At 38.5% G+C, this 15433-nt stretch overlaps 1 protein-coding gene across 2 annotated transcripts in view; it reads left to right on the forward strand.

The window, feature by feature from the left end:
* Nucleotides 1–11341, forward strand: part of klf5a (Kruppel like factor 5a) — a 32633-nt gene extending 21292 nt beyond the window's left edge. For both annotated transcript variants that reach the window (XM_043691379.2, XM_043691380.2), the window contains exon 4: nt 9048–11341. In XM_043691379.2, the coding sequence (XP_043547314.2) occupies nt 9048–9226 (179 nt within the window). In that variant the 3' untranslated portion in view covers nt 9227–11341. The remainder of the gene's footprint in view (nt 1–9047) is intronic.
* The last annotated feature ends 4092 nt before the right edge of the window (nt 11342–15433 follow it).

A 15433-nucleotide genomic window follows, 5' to 3' on the forward strand; every position in this document is an offset into this window, starting at 1 on the left:
AGTATGACAAGTACAAAACAGAGTGCACATTAATGTCCCCAGTTATTATTGAACAATTTTCAACAGTTACTAAATGTGAATAGCAAATTCAAATATAAATGTGATCCTGGATAATAGTTTCATTGTGACACTAACATGACAATCCAACTTGATCCAAGTGAAAAGCAAATTCCCCATGAGTTTAGATCTGTCATATTTTACTCCTTTCTGCATAAGCTCTTAACCGCATATACAAATAAAAGTGACTAAAATTTTTATTAATTGTTACCATGTTTAACTGATGCTGTAAGTGTTCGTATAAACCACAGCTTTTTACCAAAACAGTGAAATTTGCAGCTAAAACAATATGAACACCATGAATCAACAGTGAAACTGACCAAACCATGCACGTCAAACACTTATTTTCGACCATCTGTGGTCAAGCATTGCAAAGTTTCTGACTGTGGCCTATATTCCTGACCTCGTTTCTATAAAATGATGTTTTAAGATTCATCTAAGTACTTTATCCTTAGTATGACACAAAGTTAATGTACAAGTTTAATGAGGGGTACATAACATCTGAATTAATTTGGAGCTGGTTGTACTCCATAATCAGTTTGTAATTCCATTTAAAGGTGAGCATGCAAGTAGCTGTTACTGACTACCTTCTCTGCTTCATCTAACATGCAACTACAGGCGTGCCCAGACAGCATGATGTTTTTAGAGATGGGATACTGCTCTTGTCAGTGTACTGCAGGGGGAAATGAGGAGCACTCTAAAGGAAACCAGGATCATAGAAATGAAAAGCCAATGGGGAAGCAAACCACTTGAGAGAGTGTTTCTGAAATAATAGTGTCAGACACACTGTTTTTCTATAAGCTTTTAATATTTAAAATGGAAGGAAAATAAGATGTTTTCAAGAGTGTGATGATTGACATCTTGACATTTCAAAATAACCACACAGAATATGTAGAGGCTGCAAAGCAAATCTTTTAATATCAGAGGGAAAAGACAACTGCTTAAGTCCAAACAGCAACACACTCAGTTTTTTTTTATTTGTGCAACAGTAAAGACCTTTTAAATTAAATTATAACATTAGACATCAAGTTTCATTCTCTTTTCTGCGGTGTTTCTCTTAAATCTTCTATTTGTATTGGTGCATGGGATTTAGTAGCACTAAGAATTTGATTCCAATTTTTGTTGGGAATGTCAGTTTTAGAACACAACATAGAACATTACAGCGTGGTACAGGCCCTTCAGCCCTTGATATTGTGTTGACCAGTGGAAACAATCTGCAAGCCCATCTAACCTCTATACTATTCTGTTTTTGCCCATTGGTCTATCCAATGACTATTTAAGTGTCCTTAAAGTTGGCAAGTCTACTACTGTTGTAGGCAGGGCATTCTACACCCCTACTACTGAGTACAGAAACTACCTCTGACTTCTGTCCTATATGAATCCACCTTCAATTTAAAGCTATGTCCCCTCATGCTAGCCATCACCATCTGAGGAAAAAGGCTCTCACTGTGTGCACCCAGTCTTACCCTCTGATTATCTTCTATGTCTTAATTAAGTCACCCCTCCACCTTCTCCAACAAAAACAGCCTCAAGTCCCTCTGCCTTTCCTCAAAGACCTCCCCTCCATACCAGGGAACATCCTAGTAAATCTCCTCTGAACCCTTTCCAAAGCTTTCACATCCTCCTTATAATGTGGGCAAAACTCCAAGTGCGGCTGCACCAGAGCTTTGGACAGGTGCAGCATGATCTCATGGTTCCGAAACTCAATCTGTTAACTAATAAAAGCTAACACGTCGTTTGCCTTCTTAACACCCCTATGAACCTGGGTGGCAACTTTCAAGGATCCATGTACCTGGATACTGATCTCTCTATTCATTTACGCTATCAAGAATCTTACCATTAGTCGAGTTCTCTGCATTCATGTTCCTCCTTCCAAAGTGAATCACCTCTCACTTTTCCACATTAAACTCTACTTGCCACTTCTTAGCCCAGCTCTGCAGGTTATCTGTCTCACAACTTTACCCACAACTGAAGTAAGGTCTATAATTTTCAGGGTTGTCTTTACTCCCCTTCTTGAACAAGGGGATAACATTTGCTATCCTCCAGTCTTTTGGCACTATTCCTGTAGACGATGACGACATATTCGGCACGGTGGCACAGTGGTTAGCACTGCTGCCTCACAGCGCCAGAGACCCGGGTTCAATTCCCGACTCAGGCGACTGACTGTGTGGAGTTTGCACATTCTCCCCGTGTCTGCGTTGGTTTCCTCCGGGTGCTCTGGTTTCCTCCCACAGTCCAACAGATGTGCAGGTCAGGTGAATTGGCCATGCTAAATTGCCTGTAGTGTTAGGTAAAGGGGTAAATGTAGGGAAATGGGTGGGTTGCGCTTCAGCGGGTCGGTGTGGACTTGTTGGGCCGAAGGGCCTGTTTCCACACTAAGTAATCTCAAAAAAAATAAATATCAAAGCCAAAGGCTCTGCAATCTCCTCCCTGGCTTTCCAGAGAATCCTAGGATAAATCCTATCTGGCCAAGGGGACGTATCTACTTTTACACTTTTCAGAATTGCTAACACCTCCTTATGCACCTCAATCCCATCTAGCCTAGTAGTCTGTATCTCCGTATTCTCCTTGAACCACATCTTCTTTTTCTAGTGTGAATACTGATGAAAAGTATTCATTTAGCATTTCCCCTACCTCCCCTGACTCCACACACAACTTCCCAATACTAGGCATGATTGGCCCAAATCTTACTCTAGTCATTCTTTTATCCCTGATATACTTAGAGAAAGACTTGGGGTTTTCCTTGATCTTATCTGCCAATGAATTTTCATGACCCCTCCTGGCTCTTTACTCTCTCTTTAGGTCTTTCCTGGCTAACTTGCAACTCTCAAGTGGCCCTAACCAGGCATTACCTGTTGAAGTAAAGGGGGAAAAAAAAGTCTGTAGCTGGACACATTTGATAAACGTTTTTTAAGCATCCATGTGCATACTTGGTGGCTGAGGGGGTGGAACCAAATAAAATTGTAATGCTCTCAAGTCATTCTCCAACATTAGGCAGCTTTCAATGTATACAAATCCACAATAGTGTTGTGCAGCAAGGCTTTTATTTCTGTTCCCTTCTGCTGAGAGGCACTAGCTTTGTGTGTCTTGACTGAAGTTCAAAACAAGTACAGTAACTGACCTGTCATACCTTTTTTTTAAAAAATTTTCAGTTTTGCTCTAGATCCACATGGCTGCAATTTGTTTTCATTTAAAATACTGAAAATGATCTGGTCTTCTGGCCAAATCCAGAAAAAAATAACAGATTAGTGAGGAAAGGAAATAATTTTTTTGTTGTTTATTGCAATTTGAAGTATTGTATGTAAGCACAGCAAACTGAAAGGATGACCTCTCTCTGTATCAATTTTATTTACTGTCCGTTTTTACCTTGACAACAAGGCTGCAGGGTGTATGAGAAAATGTTGTTGTGTAGGTTTCTAAGATGTGTGGTCCTGCTGGCATGTTGACGGCATTCATTTGATCTTTAGCAACCAGAAAAACAAGGTGGAGGATACACCCTTCAGGTAAAATTTAATGCTGAATTGAGTTTTGCAAACAAAAATAGAGAGACTGGCTCTTTAAGACCAACAAAAGTCTCTGATCAAAAACATTAAATTTGCAGTTATTTTCAAGCTATGTGCAGTTGTTTGATCATTACGTATATATCTTCGTAATTAAGGCTCCTGGTGCAAGTAAGCTTTGGAAGATCATTATCAAAGTACAATTTGGAGTTTTCTGAGATGATCTGTTATTCATTGTATCTTGGAAAGGGCATTTAGCGCACTCTGGCAGTCTAAACAGTCTGCATGCCACAGCTTTTGTCTCTGAAAGTCTTATGATGTTTTTCTAGCCTTAGGGTTGTTAAGTAGTGTTTTTCTCTCTAAGTAAAGGAGCTTTTGCCCTCTTCTACAGAATGTGGTGGCCAGTAGTGCATGTTGGACAGGAATTTTGTGGAGCATTATGAGAAGTTTTGTTCCCCATAGTGTGAATTATCCTGAATCACAGATATGTCACAACTCTGGGGATGGGGTTTGAGATTGAAATTCAGAGAATAAGGTTAACTTAATTTCATTTTTAAAACGGTGCAGATTTTTTTGCAAGGTGGATGTGCATTTCAGGAAATGAATCCAGTCCAGAGCCTTAAAGTATCTATCAGGAAATGCACTGGGCACTTTTAAATGATTTGGTTTATGGAGTTTTTCAAAACTTGCCGAAGAGGGAAATTGTGTAACAGCTTGTTTTTTTTTTGGTAGTTCAATGCAGGTATGCTAAGTCAGCAGACTTCAGTGCACATTAAGTACTGTATTTGGTTTTTACATACCATCCCATCAGCATGCAGAAGAATAATAGTCGCTCAAATCCTTTGAACATCTCACTTTTCAGTAAAAATTGAAATAGCTCACTTGTCTTTCTGGGGGGGGGAATACTATTTAGTATTTGGTTGCAAAGGTAAACAACCATATTAAGCGTGAGTGATTTTTGTTATTGAATGATTGATTGTAACATGACGTTTGTTTATCACACTACTATTTCGAGCCCGTGTATGCTTCTCTAAATCACTTTTTTTTAAAAAAATTGTCAGAAGTGCTATCCTGATGAGACATTAAACTGAACATTAAATCTCATCTGACCCCAGTGGAACTGTTGGAAGAACTCTTGGTTACCTGGCCCATCAGTGATCCTTCATTAATGTCAGCAAAGCTGATTGTTAGTTCAGTAATTGCTGTCTGAGAGACTTTAAATAAATTGATTGCAGCATTTGACCATGCTGACTCTTTTCACAAATTCTCTGTGGCTGAGAAGTGCTGTGCAGGATTAAGGTCATGCAAAACTCCATATACTGCAAATGAAAGAGGGAAGACTGAAAGGGTTTGAGTTTGAAGGTACATGCGAATAAGAAGGAAGGAAGCAGTGTCTTCCTGAGGGGCACAGGGGTGCCCCAATGGGCAAAAAGCATCCTGAAGATAGTACCTTTCTCCTCTCTTCTCACTCTCCACCTTTCTTCCTTTTTTGTTTCAAACATCTGTTTTTTGGACAAAATGGATTTACACAGTATCACCTGCCCAAGTCAACCATTCAATGGCATGACTAACGTACTACTTGGATCATTTGTGCTTTTAACAAGCTGGCTGGCACTTATTTAGTTACATATAGTGGTGAAGATGTTCATTTTAGTGCTTGCCCGACCCCTTTCATAAGGATGCATTCAAGGCTGAGTGGGAGGGTGGTCGGTTAGCCAGCAAACCTCCAGGTGGGTGGGCAAGTATGTAATACTTGGTCCTGAATCTGATACTTGAAGAAATATTATGCAGTATGAATACAGAGTAATTTTGTGCTTCTGTATCTATGGCACACACAATGCATGTCTCACTGTTGATAATACCCCTATTATGGCAAAACTGTACTATTTAATTCGCCAAGCCATATCTTGGGAAATGTACTAATATGGATTTTTAACTTCGTATTTGATTTGTTCTAAAGCAGTATCTTTACTGCAGTTTGTTTTCAAATGTGCTTGTGGTTAATTTTTTTTTGTGTAAGAAGCTGCATACAGTGAAGCCCAATAGTTTTAAGTGCCTAGTTTTTAAACTAGTTGCCCTGTTGGTATGTAGTAACTCAGACTCTGCAATAGTTACCATTTTGAAAGCAGAGTCTTGGCCTTTGAGATATTGAAGGTAACAAATACAAATCCTATTATTTTTATGTTCATTATTAGCAATGACAAAAAAAGCATTTTCTATATTCTACGAGGCACAAAGCACCTGTATTGGATGCACTGTGATCCGGCCATATCCGATTCCATCCCACATTACCTATTAATTCCTCTTTCGTGAAATGCCTTTTGAGGTTAGACATGAAGTAAAGCATAAGCAATTCGATTGAATGCTTTAGTTCTTAGCATGCTGCCCTGCTCTGATTCCATCAGTATAGATTTGTGACTGTTTGTTGTTAGTTGAAGTGTCAGGGTTTCCACTGGAGTGTTTTCTAGCTTATCTTACAAGTCATCACACGAATTGCATGTGGAGTTGTTTTGTTTTAAACAGTCAAAATTCCCTCCATGTGCAATCCATCGATATTCACCAAAAATGTTAACAATGAAGGGACTTCTGAATTTTTACAGAATTTCATCTGATTTGACTGTAAATGCCACTGTAACCAGTTCATCATGTAAAACTGATATCACAGGATGCAGAAATATTATTGGGTATCATCAATTTTGTTAAATGTAGTAGCATTGAGTTTCAAACTGTTTTCCTCAATCCAAACTATATTTTATTTGAATGGCCATAAGATCTTTGGCAGGATTTTGTTTTAATTTTAGATTTTCCTTAATGGAATTTTAAATTGGAACTGAATAGAAACATTGTATATAGGAATGTCTGGAACTTTTGTAGCATGCTTGTTTACTAATATGGAGTTATCTTCCATTCTTTCATGTGTTAAGACAATCTGCTCTCTGCTGAAGTCTCACGATGCTGCCTGGCTTACTTGTGTTCTCCCAGCCTCCTGCTTATCTACCAATGTTTCATGTTGGGGCAAGGTTATGTATTGTGCATTTCTGTGGTCATTGAATCATGAATTTTGTATTCCCGATTCTACATCCAACCATTTTATCATAGCATCACCCAGGTTTCAGAACACAGTCATCATAGTACTTGTACCTAAAATACATTTGATTGTGATGTTTCATAAAGCGGTTCAGTAGGCTAGGTTATGATATTGTCCCCAGCAGCTTAGAGTTGAAACACCTCCATAAATTGGCAACTTGTAGCTGACATATATTCATTCTACTAATAATCCTCTGTCACTGATGCCATCTTCCATTTCTGTCCTCTCGTTTAAGTGTACCTTGTGATGTGAATGAAATGTTGGTGTAATACTCTGGGGCCATTTTGAAATTGTGTAAAATGGATGATCCACAATTTTTTTTGTGTTTTGATTTTGTCAATTGATGATTGCAAAATTCCTCAGATCTTTTCTTTACACAAAGGTTGGCTAACCTAATAGAAAAGATTTTCAAGAAAATTATTGGAAACGGTGGGTTCATTAAGATTTATTTTTAATGAAACAAATGGATATTCTAATGACACTTTAGGATCATGCCTAAACCAAGATTGTACTTGAAGGAGAGAGTTGATGCAGCTATAATCTTCCTCTGCATTTTATGTAGATCTATAAGTGGTTACAATGCTGTTAGGATTAAGAAGATTAACCAGATATTATAATATTATTTGCTATTTGCAGTTATGTAAATCAAACAACTTTAGGTGATGTCACTTGTGTTCCCTTAATGATTTCACAAGGGTGGTTGGTCACTTTGAAATAGAGGCAATTCTCATTCCATTTTTGTTTTGATTGGGAAGTTGTCTCATTAGTGGAATTAAACTCCAGACCTAAAAATCAATTTGGTGACCAATCTTTAATGTGATTTCAGGCTCTATGGTGTAGGATTAGTGCCCCTACTTTGGGCCAGGAGGCCTGGGTTCAAGTTTCACTTGTTTCCGAGAGAAATATGACTCCAGAACATTTTTATAGAGGCCTGAGGAATGTGAGCTATGGTGAGATGTGCAGTCTAATTGGCCTGAAATCCAGTGAGGCCCAACTTGATGTTCAGCTCATTCTCCCCATTTTTTTTTAATGCTTTTTGCAAATGACTTTGGGCAGTCCTCACTGGGTAGTGGCAAGTTGCCAACTGATATTCCTTAATACTTGTTAAGGATCTTGTTTCAGGCCCTGCACAGTTCATTAATATTCTGGCTGTGATCTTGCAAGCTCAGAAATGACATGTTGGTGAAACTAGGCTTGATGTTTGCTTGCGGCTTGCCTCAAACAGCCTCCATGTTGGCCACTATGCGCCTTCAGTTCAGGGCACATTTTGTATCTTTGGACATTGGCATCTGATGTGTCAGCTTCTAAGATCCCGCCTGTGCCGTTTCTGGTCCACTTCTGGAATGCTTCTCCTTATAGCTCAAACCCTCAAATAAGTTTTGCTTCTACTAAATTTATATGTAAAATTATCTTTCTTTTTTGCATCCATATTCTAGGGAAAACTTGTAAGTATACACATTTGTGGAAAATTTCCAATGCACGGGAAGTAACTGCAATAAATTAGGATGCACCAATTTTTTTTAATTTTTTTGGAAGTATTATGTTTCATCTTCATAAATGGACTTTGTTCTTAAGTTGAGATGCTATTCAACAATTGGTTATTCTTTGTTTCTTGACCAACTGTTGAGTGAAAGTAATGTTCATGATTTCCAGGGTAGTTCCTTGTGGGATGGAATCCAAGAAACTGGCCAAATCCACTCCTTATTGGCATATCACTAGATCTGTTGGTTTGTTTACAGTGTCATAGTTTTCATAGAATTTAAATATGTAAAATCAGACCATTTCATGAAATCTGACATTAAACCTGCTACTATACATGTGAATTTTGGCTTTACAACTTAAAAGCAGTGAAGGAGACCACTTAGCCCGTTTATCCCCACCCAATACTAATTATTCAACAGGCATTGTCTTGAAACTAAGTTCATTATCTGGTCTTCGTATTCTTTTCATGTTCTACTTTTTTTTTCCCCCCCTATTTATCCATTTCTATCTGCAGTTTTGGTGAAACATCAAAAACACTAGTCCTATTTTTTTTTCTGTACAGATGCTGCCTGACTTGTTGAATATTTTCAGTTTTCTGGGCTTATTTCAAATTTCCAGCATATGCAATATTTTGGATGTTGTTTTCCCTATATAAGTGATATTATAGTTTCTACCTGTTACTTGTGATCAAGCATGTGCTTCAGTTTGAATATCAGGTGGATTTTGGTTTGTATCACACTCCAGTGTCTCAACTCCAACTGTTCAACATGAACTTGTTTTTGAAAAATTATGCTTCTTAAAGGATGTGATTGAGCTTTTAATGAAGTAATGTGCAAAGGAACTGCCTTTTTTATGCTGTCCATGCAGAATATTGATAATATTGCTACCAAATAATTAATGTTTGATTCCTTTCATTCTAGGGGAGAAGCCTTACAAGTGTACCTGGGAAGGCTGTGATTGGAGATTTGCACGTTCTGATGAACTAACTCGCCATTTCCGTAAACACACTGGGGCGAAACCCTTCCAGTGCACAGTGTGTAGTCGCAGCTTTTCGCGGTCTGATCATTTAGCCCTGCACATGAAAAGACACCAGAACTAGAAGATGAATCCTCCCTGAGGCTGATGTTCATTATGCAAACAAGACATTGTTTCCCAAACAAAATACCAGACGACCATTGTGTATATGGTAATCTCTCTGTCAGGTCTTCCAATATTTCTGTATAGAGAAAGGAAGTTTTGATGTAAAACACAGGCTTGATTTAAGGGTTTAAGATTGGAACCCTGTATATTTTGTACATATTCACTGGGAATTATGAGCTGTGTTTAATTAGAAAGCTTTAAGAAATTTCTAATGGGAATTAAATTTTTCTTTGTTTTAGGTTTTCTTGATGTATAAACTAAGCTCGCGTCCATTTCATAGACACACTTGCACTATAGTGTAGTTGATTAATACTGGTATTTACATATGCCAAGTTCACAGCATTAAACCTTTTTTTTCTAATGTTTTGACCAAAGCACTGAATGGTCTTGACAGTGTTTAGTAAATGTAGCCAAAGACATTGGGGGAGGAAAACAAAATCCCACAAAGGGCACAGTGTGAACTAATACAGATAATACTTTCTGCTGAACTCAAAGGGAATTTGACCTCCTTTTAATACTTGAGGTTATCAAATTGCTTTATTGGAGTCCTCATCTCATCAGCAAGATATGGGGTGTTGAATTTAACTGTATAACTACAAAAAGAAACTGGCTAAGGCAATTAATGAGATAATAAATGATAACACAGAACTGCAGAATCCGCAGACATTTTGGGTGCTTTTCTATAATCAGTGAATGGAAACTGGATTTTTGGCAAACTGATTTACTCCTGACTTGACCGAATCCTCCTTCTGAAATTAACTTTCAAGCTCTATGATGTGCTGACATGTGGCCTGCCCCACAGTAGGAAATGGGGTTTGGCCCTGTTTTCCAAAGTCCTTGTTTTAAAAGTTGCAGGAAAAGAAATTCCTGCAGTTTGGGAGTCCTGTCCCAATTTACTTTTCTGCCGGTTCCATGTGTATTTTAGGAATGTAATTGCTTATCTGGCTTTGTATTTACACTTCAATTTTAGCATCATCGTGAGGCTAAAGCTGGTATGTAAATATAGCCAAAAATAGCATGTAGACGCATTGGAAATTCCCAATGCCTTGTGGAATTGGATTGATTCTCCAAAAGGCTGACTGTTGAGTGTATAGTTATTTTAGCACTCCATTCCAGTTTGAAACTACTGCAATAAAGATATTTATATAAATATATAGATACTGTACGGACAGTGGCACTGCTGCTGAGTAGAACATCTCATTCTGCACTCAAATCATGGAATTTCTTGTTTTTTATATATAAAGAATCTTTGATTTTTTTTCGTTTTTAAAAAAAATCGACGTGACTTTTTTTTAAAATTTCTAATACACCTCCTCCTGTATTAACCCAATTAGGAATCTTTAATAGTTTAATTTAACCACACTTAGATTTCAGCATACAGTGCTGAGCCTTCAAAGCAACAGTTGTTTACTACTTGAGTAGTTCTGTCAGGGGGTGGGGAGGTGTTGTCACTTCTGAAGGTGTTTTGTTCATTTCATGGGGCTGGCTGGAAAGCAGGAGAGGAGGTAGTGGAGTTTTTGTTTCTAACCATTATTGCTATAGTGCTGTAACTCTTCATATGTATTGTCAAATTGGTAAAATGCTTTTCTAGTCAACTAGGAATATTATGCATTTGAGGTGTGGCAATTAATATTAATAATGGGCTGTGCAGGCTTGGGCTGGCTGATTTAAAGAAGGCATTTGAAACCATAAGCTAATCTCCACTGGGATCTGACTTTTATAACCAGAAAATGCTGAAAAGATAATGATCTTTATTTATTTCTAATCTTAAAATGGCTTTCTAACAGGATCGTTTACAAATCTGTTTAAATTATAGTGTTCTTCAGTGTAATGGCTTGGCAAGAAAAGGCAGCAAGAATATGTAAATAGCATTAAAGGATGTATATAATTTTATAAGATGCTGCAAAGTTTATACTTTGAACAAAGGGGCAAATGTGGCTGCGTCATTTTTGCCTCAGCTTGATTTTTCTTCGTTTCACTGTATTTCCCTTGGGTTTTGTGGTTGTATTAACTTTCGACAACTGGCATTGAATAGAAGGAGAAAGTTTGTGTGGGGGGGGGGGGGGAATGGATAAGGTTTAAAAAAAAAACTCCAATAATAAAATATTTTTAAAATAAAGACCATTGTCATTATTATTGATTCATCGTTCCTACATTCATTAATGTGCTTGCATAAGTAGTTGGCAGTAAAGTAGATTTTGAAGTAGTGAACAGCTATAGAAATTCATGTCTTTTTGTAATCCCAGTATTCAGATGCTAGTCCTTCTAAATTCATTTTTGTTTTTGTAAAAACAACTAAACATGTGGTTATTTTTTCTGATGTTTGGTCTGATCTCTAGGATAACTGTACAGTTAACTAGCTTTCTTAATAAGCATGACATGCTTTGTATCCTGGTGAGGCATAAATGTTAAGACCTTAGTAGTGCAATGTCTGTAGTTAAGACTGATTTGTTGTTTTTTCATTTTTCTTTCTTTCCCTAAGCCTATATTTAGTGGGGCTTTTTTTTTTGTCACCTGCCTTTGTGGACCTCATGTTGTGATAAGTTTAATTACAATTCACTTCCATCTAAAGGAATTTGGTCACCATTCTGCTCTTGTTTTTAGTTCTATGTGAGCTGTTACTCAGTGAGGAGAGGAGTGGTTCTATGATCAAAAAGGTTGAAGCCTTCAGTAGGGGCTATGATGGGATATTGGCCAAAGGCTAGTTAATAGATTAGAAGAACAGGTCAGCCATTATCTTATTGGATTGCAGAGCAGGCTTGGTAGGTTCCTGCAATGGTATTGCATTCAAATCCTTGTATTAGTGGACTCCAAAGAGACTGTGAAATATGGCTGCAAGTTTTCTTTGCAATTTCTCCATGAACTGCTGAACCTGACTGTAGGATAACACCACTGTTTGACCCTTACACAACCGCCTTCAGAAAGGACTATTCTGGTGGACTACTTGACAAATGTCTCCCAGCAGCTAACGAGCAGCATTCAAGGTATCTGCAGGAAAATCAATGCTATTTCTTATGTGAGCTATTTGTTCTGGGGAGGAAAAATGGTCAACAAACAAAGGTAACTTTTATTTTAGCATATTCACAAAGTCATGAATGCAAGGTTTTCTTAAATGGCTATGACTTGACCCACATTTTTAAAAAAATTGAAGTAAAGTGGGGAATGTGACCTCCTGCAGAGACAAAACAATGTGACCAGATCACAATGAAGTCTAGAGGAGCAGGCTAAATCTTATTGAAAGTAAGCATTTGATTTTCAATAGCAGCATCTTGCAAATTTGCAGGATCGCATGCAATCGGGTCGAGTCCCTGAAAAGAGTGTCCCAGGACAAGATGGGGAACCAGAAGGGCTGTTCTGTCTTCATCTTGGTAAAATGCAAATAGAATCATGATTTCTGGTTGAAGAGATGAGAACATCTGATTAAGTGCACTGGAAGATTCACCCTGATGCAATTGTGAAGCGTTAGTGGAGTGTGCCTTGTTGATTTGAAGTTAGTTTGGAGATTCTCCAGTCTGAAGGAAGGTACTTTGATGGACACTGGATGTTTTGAGTCTGCTAAAATGGGGAGAAGCAAGTCTGTTTGAAACTTGTAAATTTGGACGAGCTCTCATTGTGGAGAATAGACTACAACATGAGCAAGACATGAGCTTTTATAATATTAAAGAGATCTCTTTCTATAGTCAGCAACTGATACACTAATGTTCAGACTTTTTTATTACAGTAAAAGCTGTAACATGAATTCCTGTGTGATCTTTTTGAGTCAGTTACTGGGAAAATCTTGTCTTTTAAGTGATTAGTCACCACAGGAATTGAAATAAGGGCTATTTAAAAGATAAACCTCATGAAAGGCAACTCCTGAATGCAAGTCAAAAGTGTAATCACTATTGAAATCCAGGAAATATGGCAGCTGGTTTTCAAAGTAATTTATCAAAAACAATGATGAAGATCAGATCATCTCTCTGATAGTTATTTCCAGTCTCAAATCAATATCATTCATGATTGAACCATACAATCTTTTGCATCCACCTGAGGTAGACAGACTTCCTCCAACATTGGATGACTTATTAAGTGGAGATCTGACATAATGCTTCTGCAGTGCGGATCCAGAATGTTGGCTTTTTAAAGTTACAAATTGCACAACACAATGTTCTAGGCCAACAGGTTTATTTGGAAGCACTAGCTTTCAGCGTGCTGCTCTTTCTTCAGGTGGTTGTGGAGTATAAGCTTGTAGGACACAATTTATAGCAAAAGTTTACAGTGTGATGTAACTGAAATTATATATTGAAAAAGACCTGGATTGTTTAAGTCTCTCCTCTTTTAGAATGGGCATGTTGGTTTCAGTTCTTTCATATGTAATCCCAGAACTTTCTTTAAAGCAACATTCTCTCAAGTGAACTTTAACAATAGATGCCATGTTGGCCTAGATAATGCATTGAAGGTGTTAGGTGTCCTGTGTGCGGCTCTCTGTGCCCCAATGTTCAGACTGATTCTAATCTTTTTTTAAAAAAAAAGTATTTATGGAATCTTACATGGATTCATGCATTTTTTTGAGCAAAATAAAATGTAATCCTGCAAGTATAAATTCACATTTAAACTTGTGTGCGTGTGCGCAGGGGGGATATGAATATCTGTTAGAGAGTATGTGTATGAGTGTAAAGGGATATAAGTCTGTGAGAGGGTGCATGCGTGTGAGTGAATTATACAGACCTTTTGTATGAGAGAGGTTGTGTGTGTGGGGTGCAATGGGGTCACCTGTAGTGCGACTTGAAGCCAAGGTCACCGATTGAGGCCATCCCCATGGGTACCAAAGTTTGGTACTCAAGTAGAGTGTGTGCTACCAACTGAATGACAGCGGACACTGAAATAACAGATGTGTGATCAACACTGCAATGTTTTCAATATATTGAAACCTACCGTGTGTTCTTGGAGTAGAGACATAAACGTGGAGATACACAGAATGGAAACAGACCCTTTGGTCCAACTTGTCCATGCTGACCAGATATCCTAATCTAGTCCAGTTTGCGTAGTTGTCATATAGATGACCCACATTCCATGTGACAATCGTTCAGCAATAAGTGATAGGACTTCAGCTTAAAAAGTTAAAAACAGCAGTTTAATCCCTTTAGTCTGTTCTGCTATTCACTGACATCATGACTTATTTACACCTGTAGCAGCATTTGTCTTGAATCCATTAATTCTCCTGAACATTTAAAAGAAACTATCAGTCTCAAATGTAACATTTTACAATTGGTTTAGTATGAATTACATTTTACAAAAGTGAATGACCAACTTTTGACCACTCCCGTATCCTATCCATAAACCCTGTGTTTTCACCTAGATGCTAAGAACAATTTAGCATAGCTAATCCACAGAGCCTGCACAACATTAGACTGTGGGAGCAAGCTGGAGCATCAGAGGCAGCCCATGCAGACCTCCGAATGTGCAAACACAGTTAGCCATTTGTGGATGGACTTAAACCTAGGTTCCTAGTGTTGTGAGGTAGCAGTGCGAACCATTGAGCCACCATCCCACATTTGGCAGAATAGCATATAATAAAGATCGGTTAGTGAACATACCACCTGACCGTAAACTCCTGAGCTCAGGCTGCAATGATAGAATGGGTCCTGTTGGGCAGGGGCAGGCAGACTGATTTTTCTTGGTTTAGGAAAATCAAGACACCCCTTTCTATCATTGGAGGGTGCCCTTGAGGAAAATAGCACTCCATCATAGTGGGCGGCACGGTGGCATAGCAGTTAGCACTGCTGCCTCGCAGCGTCAGAGACCCGGGTTCAATTCCCGCCTCAGGCGACTGTGTGTGGAGTTTGCACGTTCTCCCCTTGTCTGCGTGGGTTTCCTCCGGGTGCTCCGGTTTCCTCCCACAGTCCAAAGATGTGCAGGTCAGGTGAATTGGTCATGCTAAATTGCCTGTAGTGTTAGGTAAGGGGTAAATGTAGGGGTATGGGTGGGTTGCACTTCGGCGGGTCGGTGTGGACTTGTAAGTAATCTAAATCTAAGATCTCCCATCTGTCCAAAGTACAAAACCTAACCCACCCAAAGCCCTTGCCTTCCTACAGGATCCATGCGTGTTCTCCTGTATGGACCTGCCTACAGTCCCTGGCAACATCTACTACGGAGTTCTAACAAGAATGAGACTGCTGGAGCTGCA

This window comes from Chiloscyllium plagiosum, unplaced genomic scaffold (assembly GCF_037043375.1).
Source record: "Chiloscyllium plagiosum isolate Xiang-an unplaced genomic scaffold, Cpla_swu_hap1 HiC_scaffold_6, whole genome shotgun sequence".
In the NCBI taxonomy this organism is placed as follows: Eukaryota; Metazoa; Chordata; class Chondrichthyes; order Orectolobiformes; family Hemiscylliidae; genus Chiloscyllium; species Chiloscyllium plagiosum.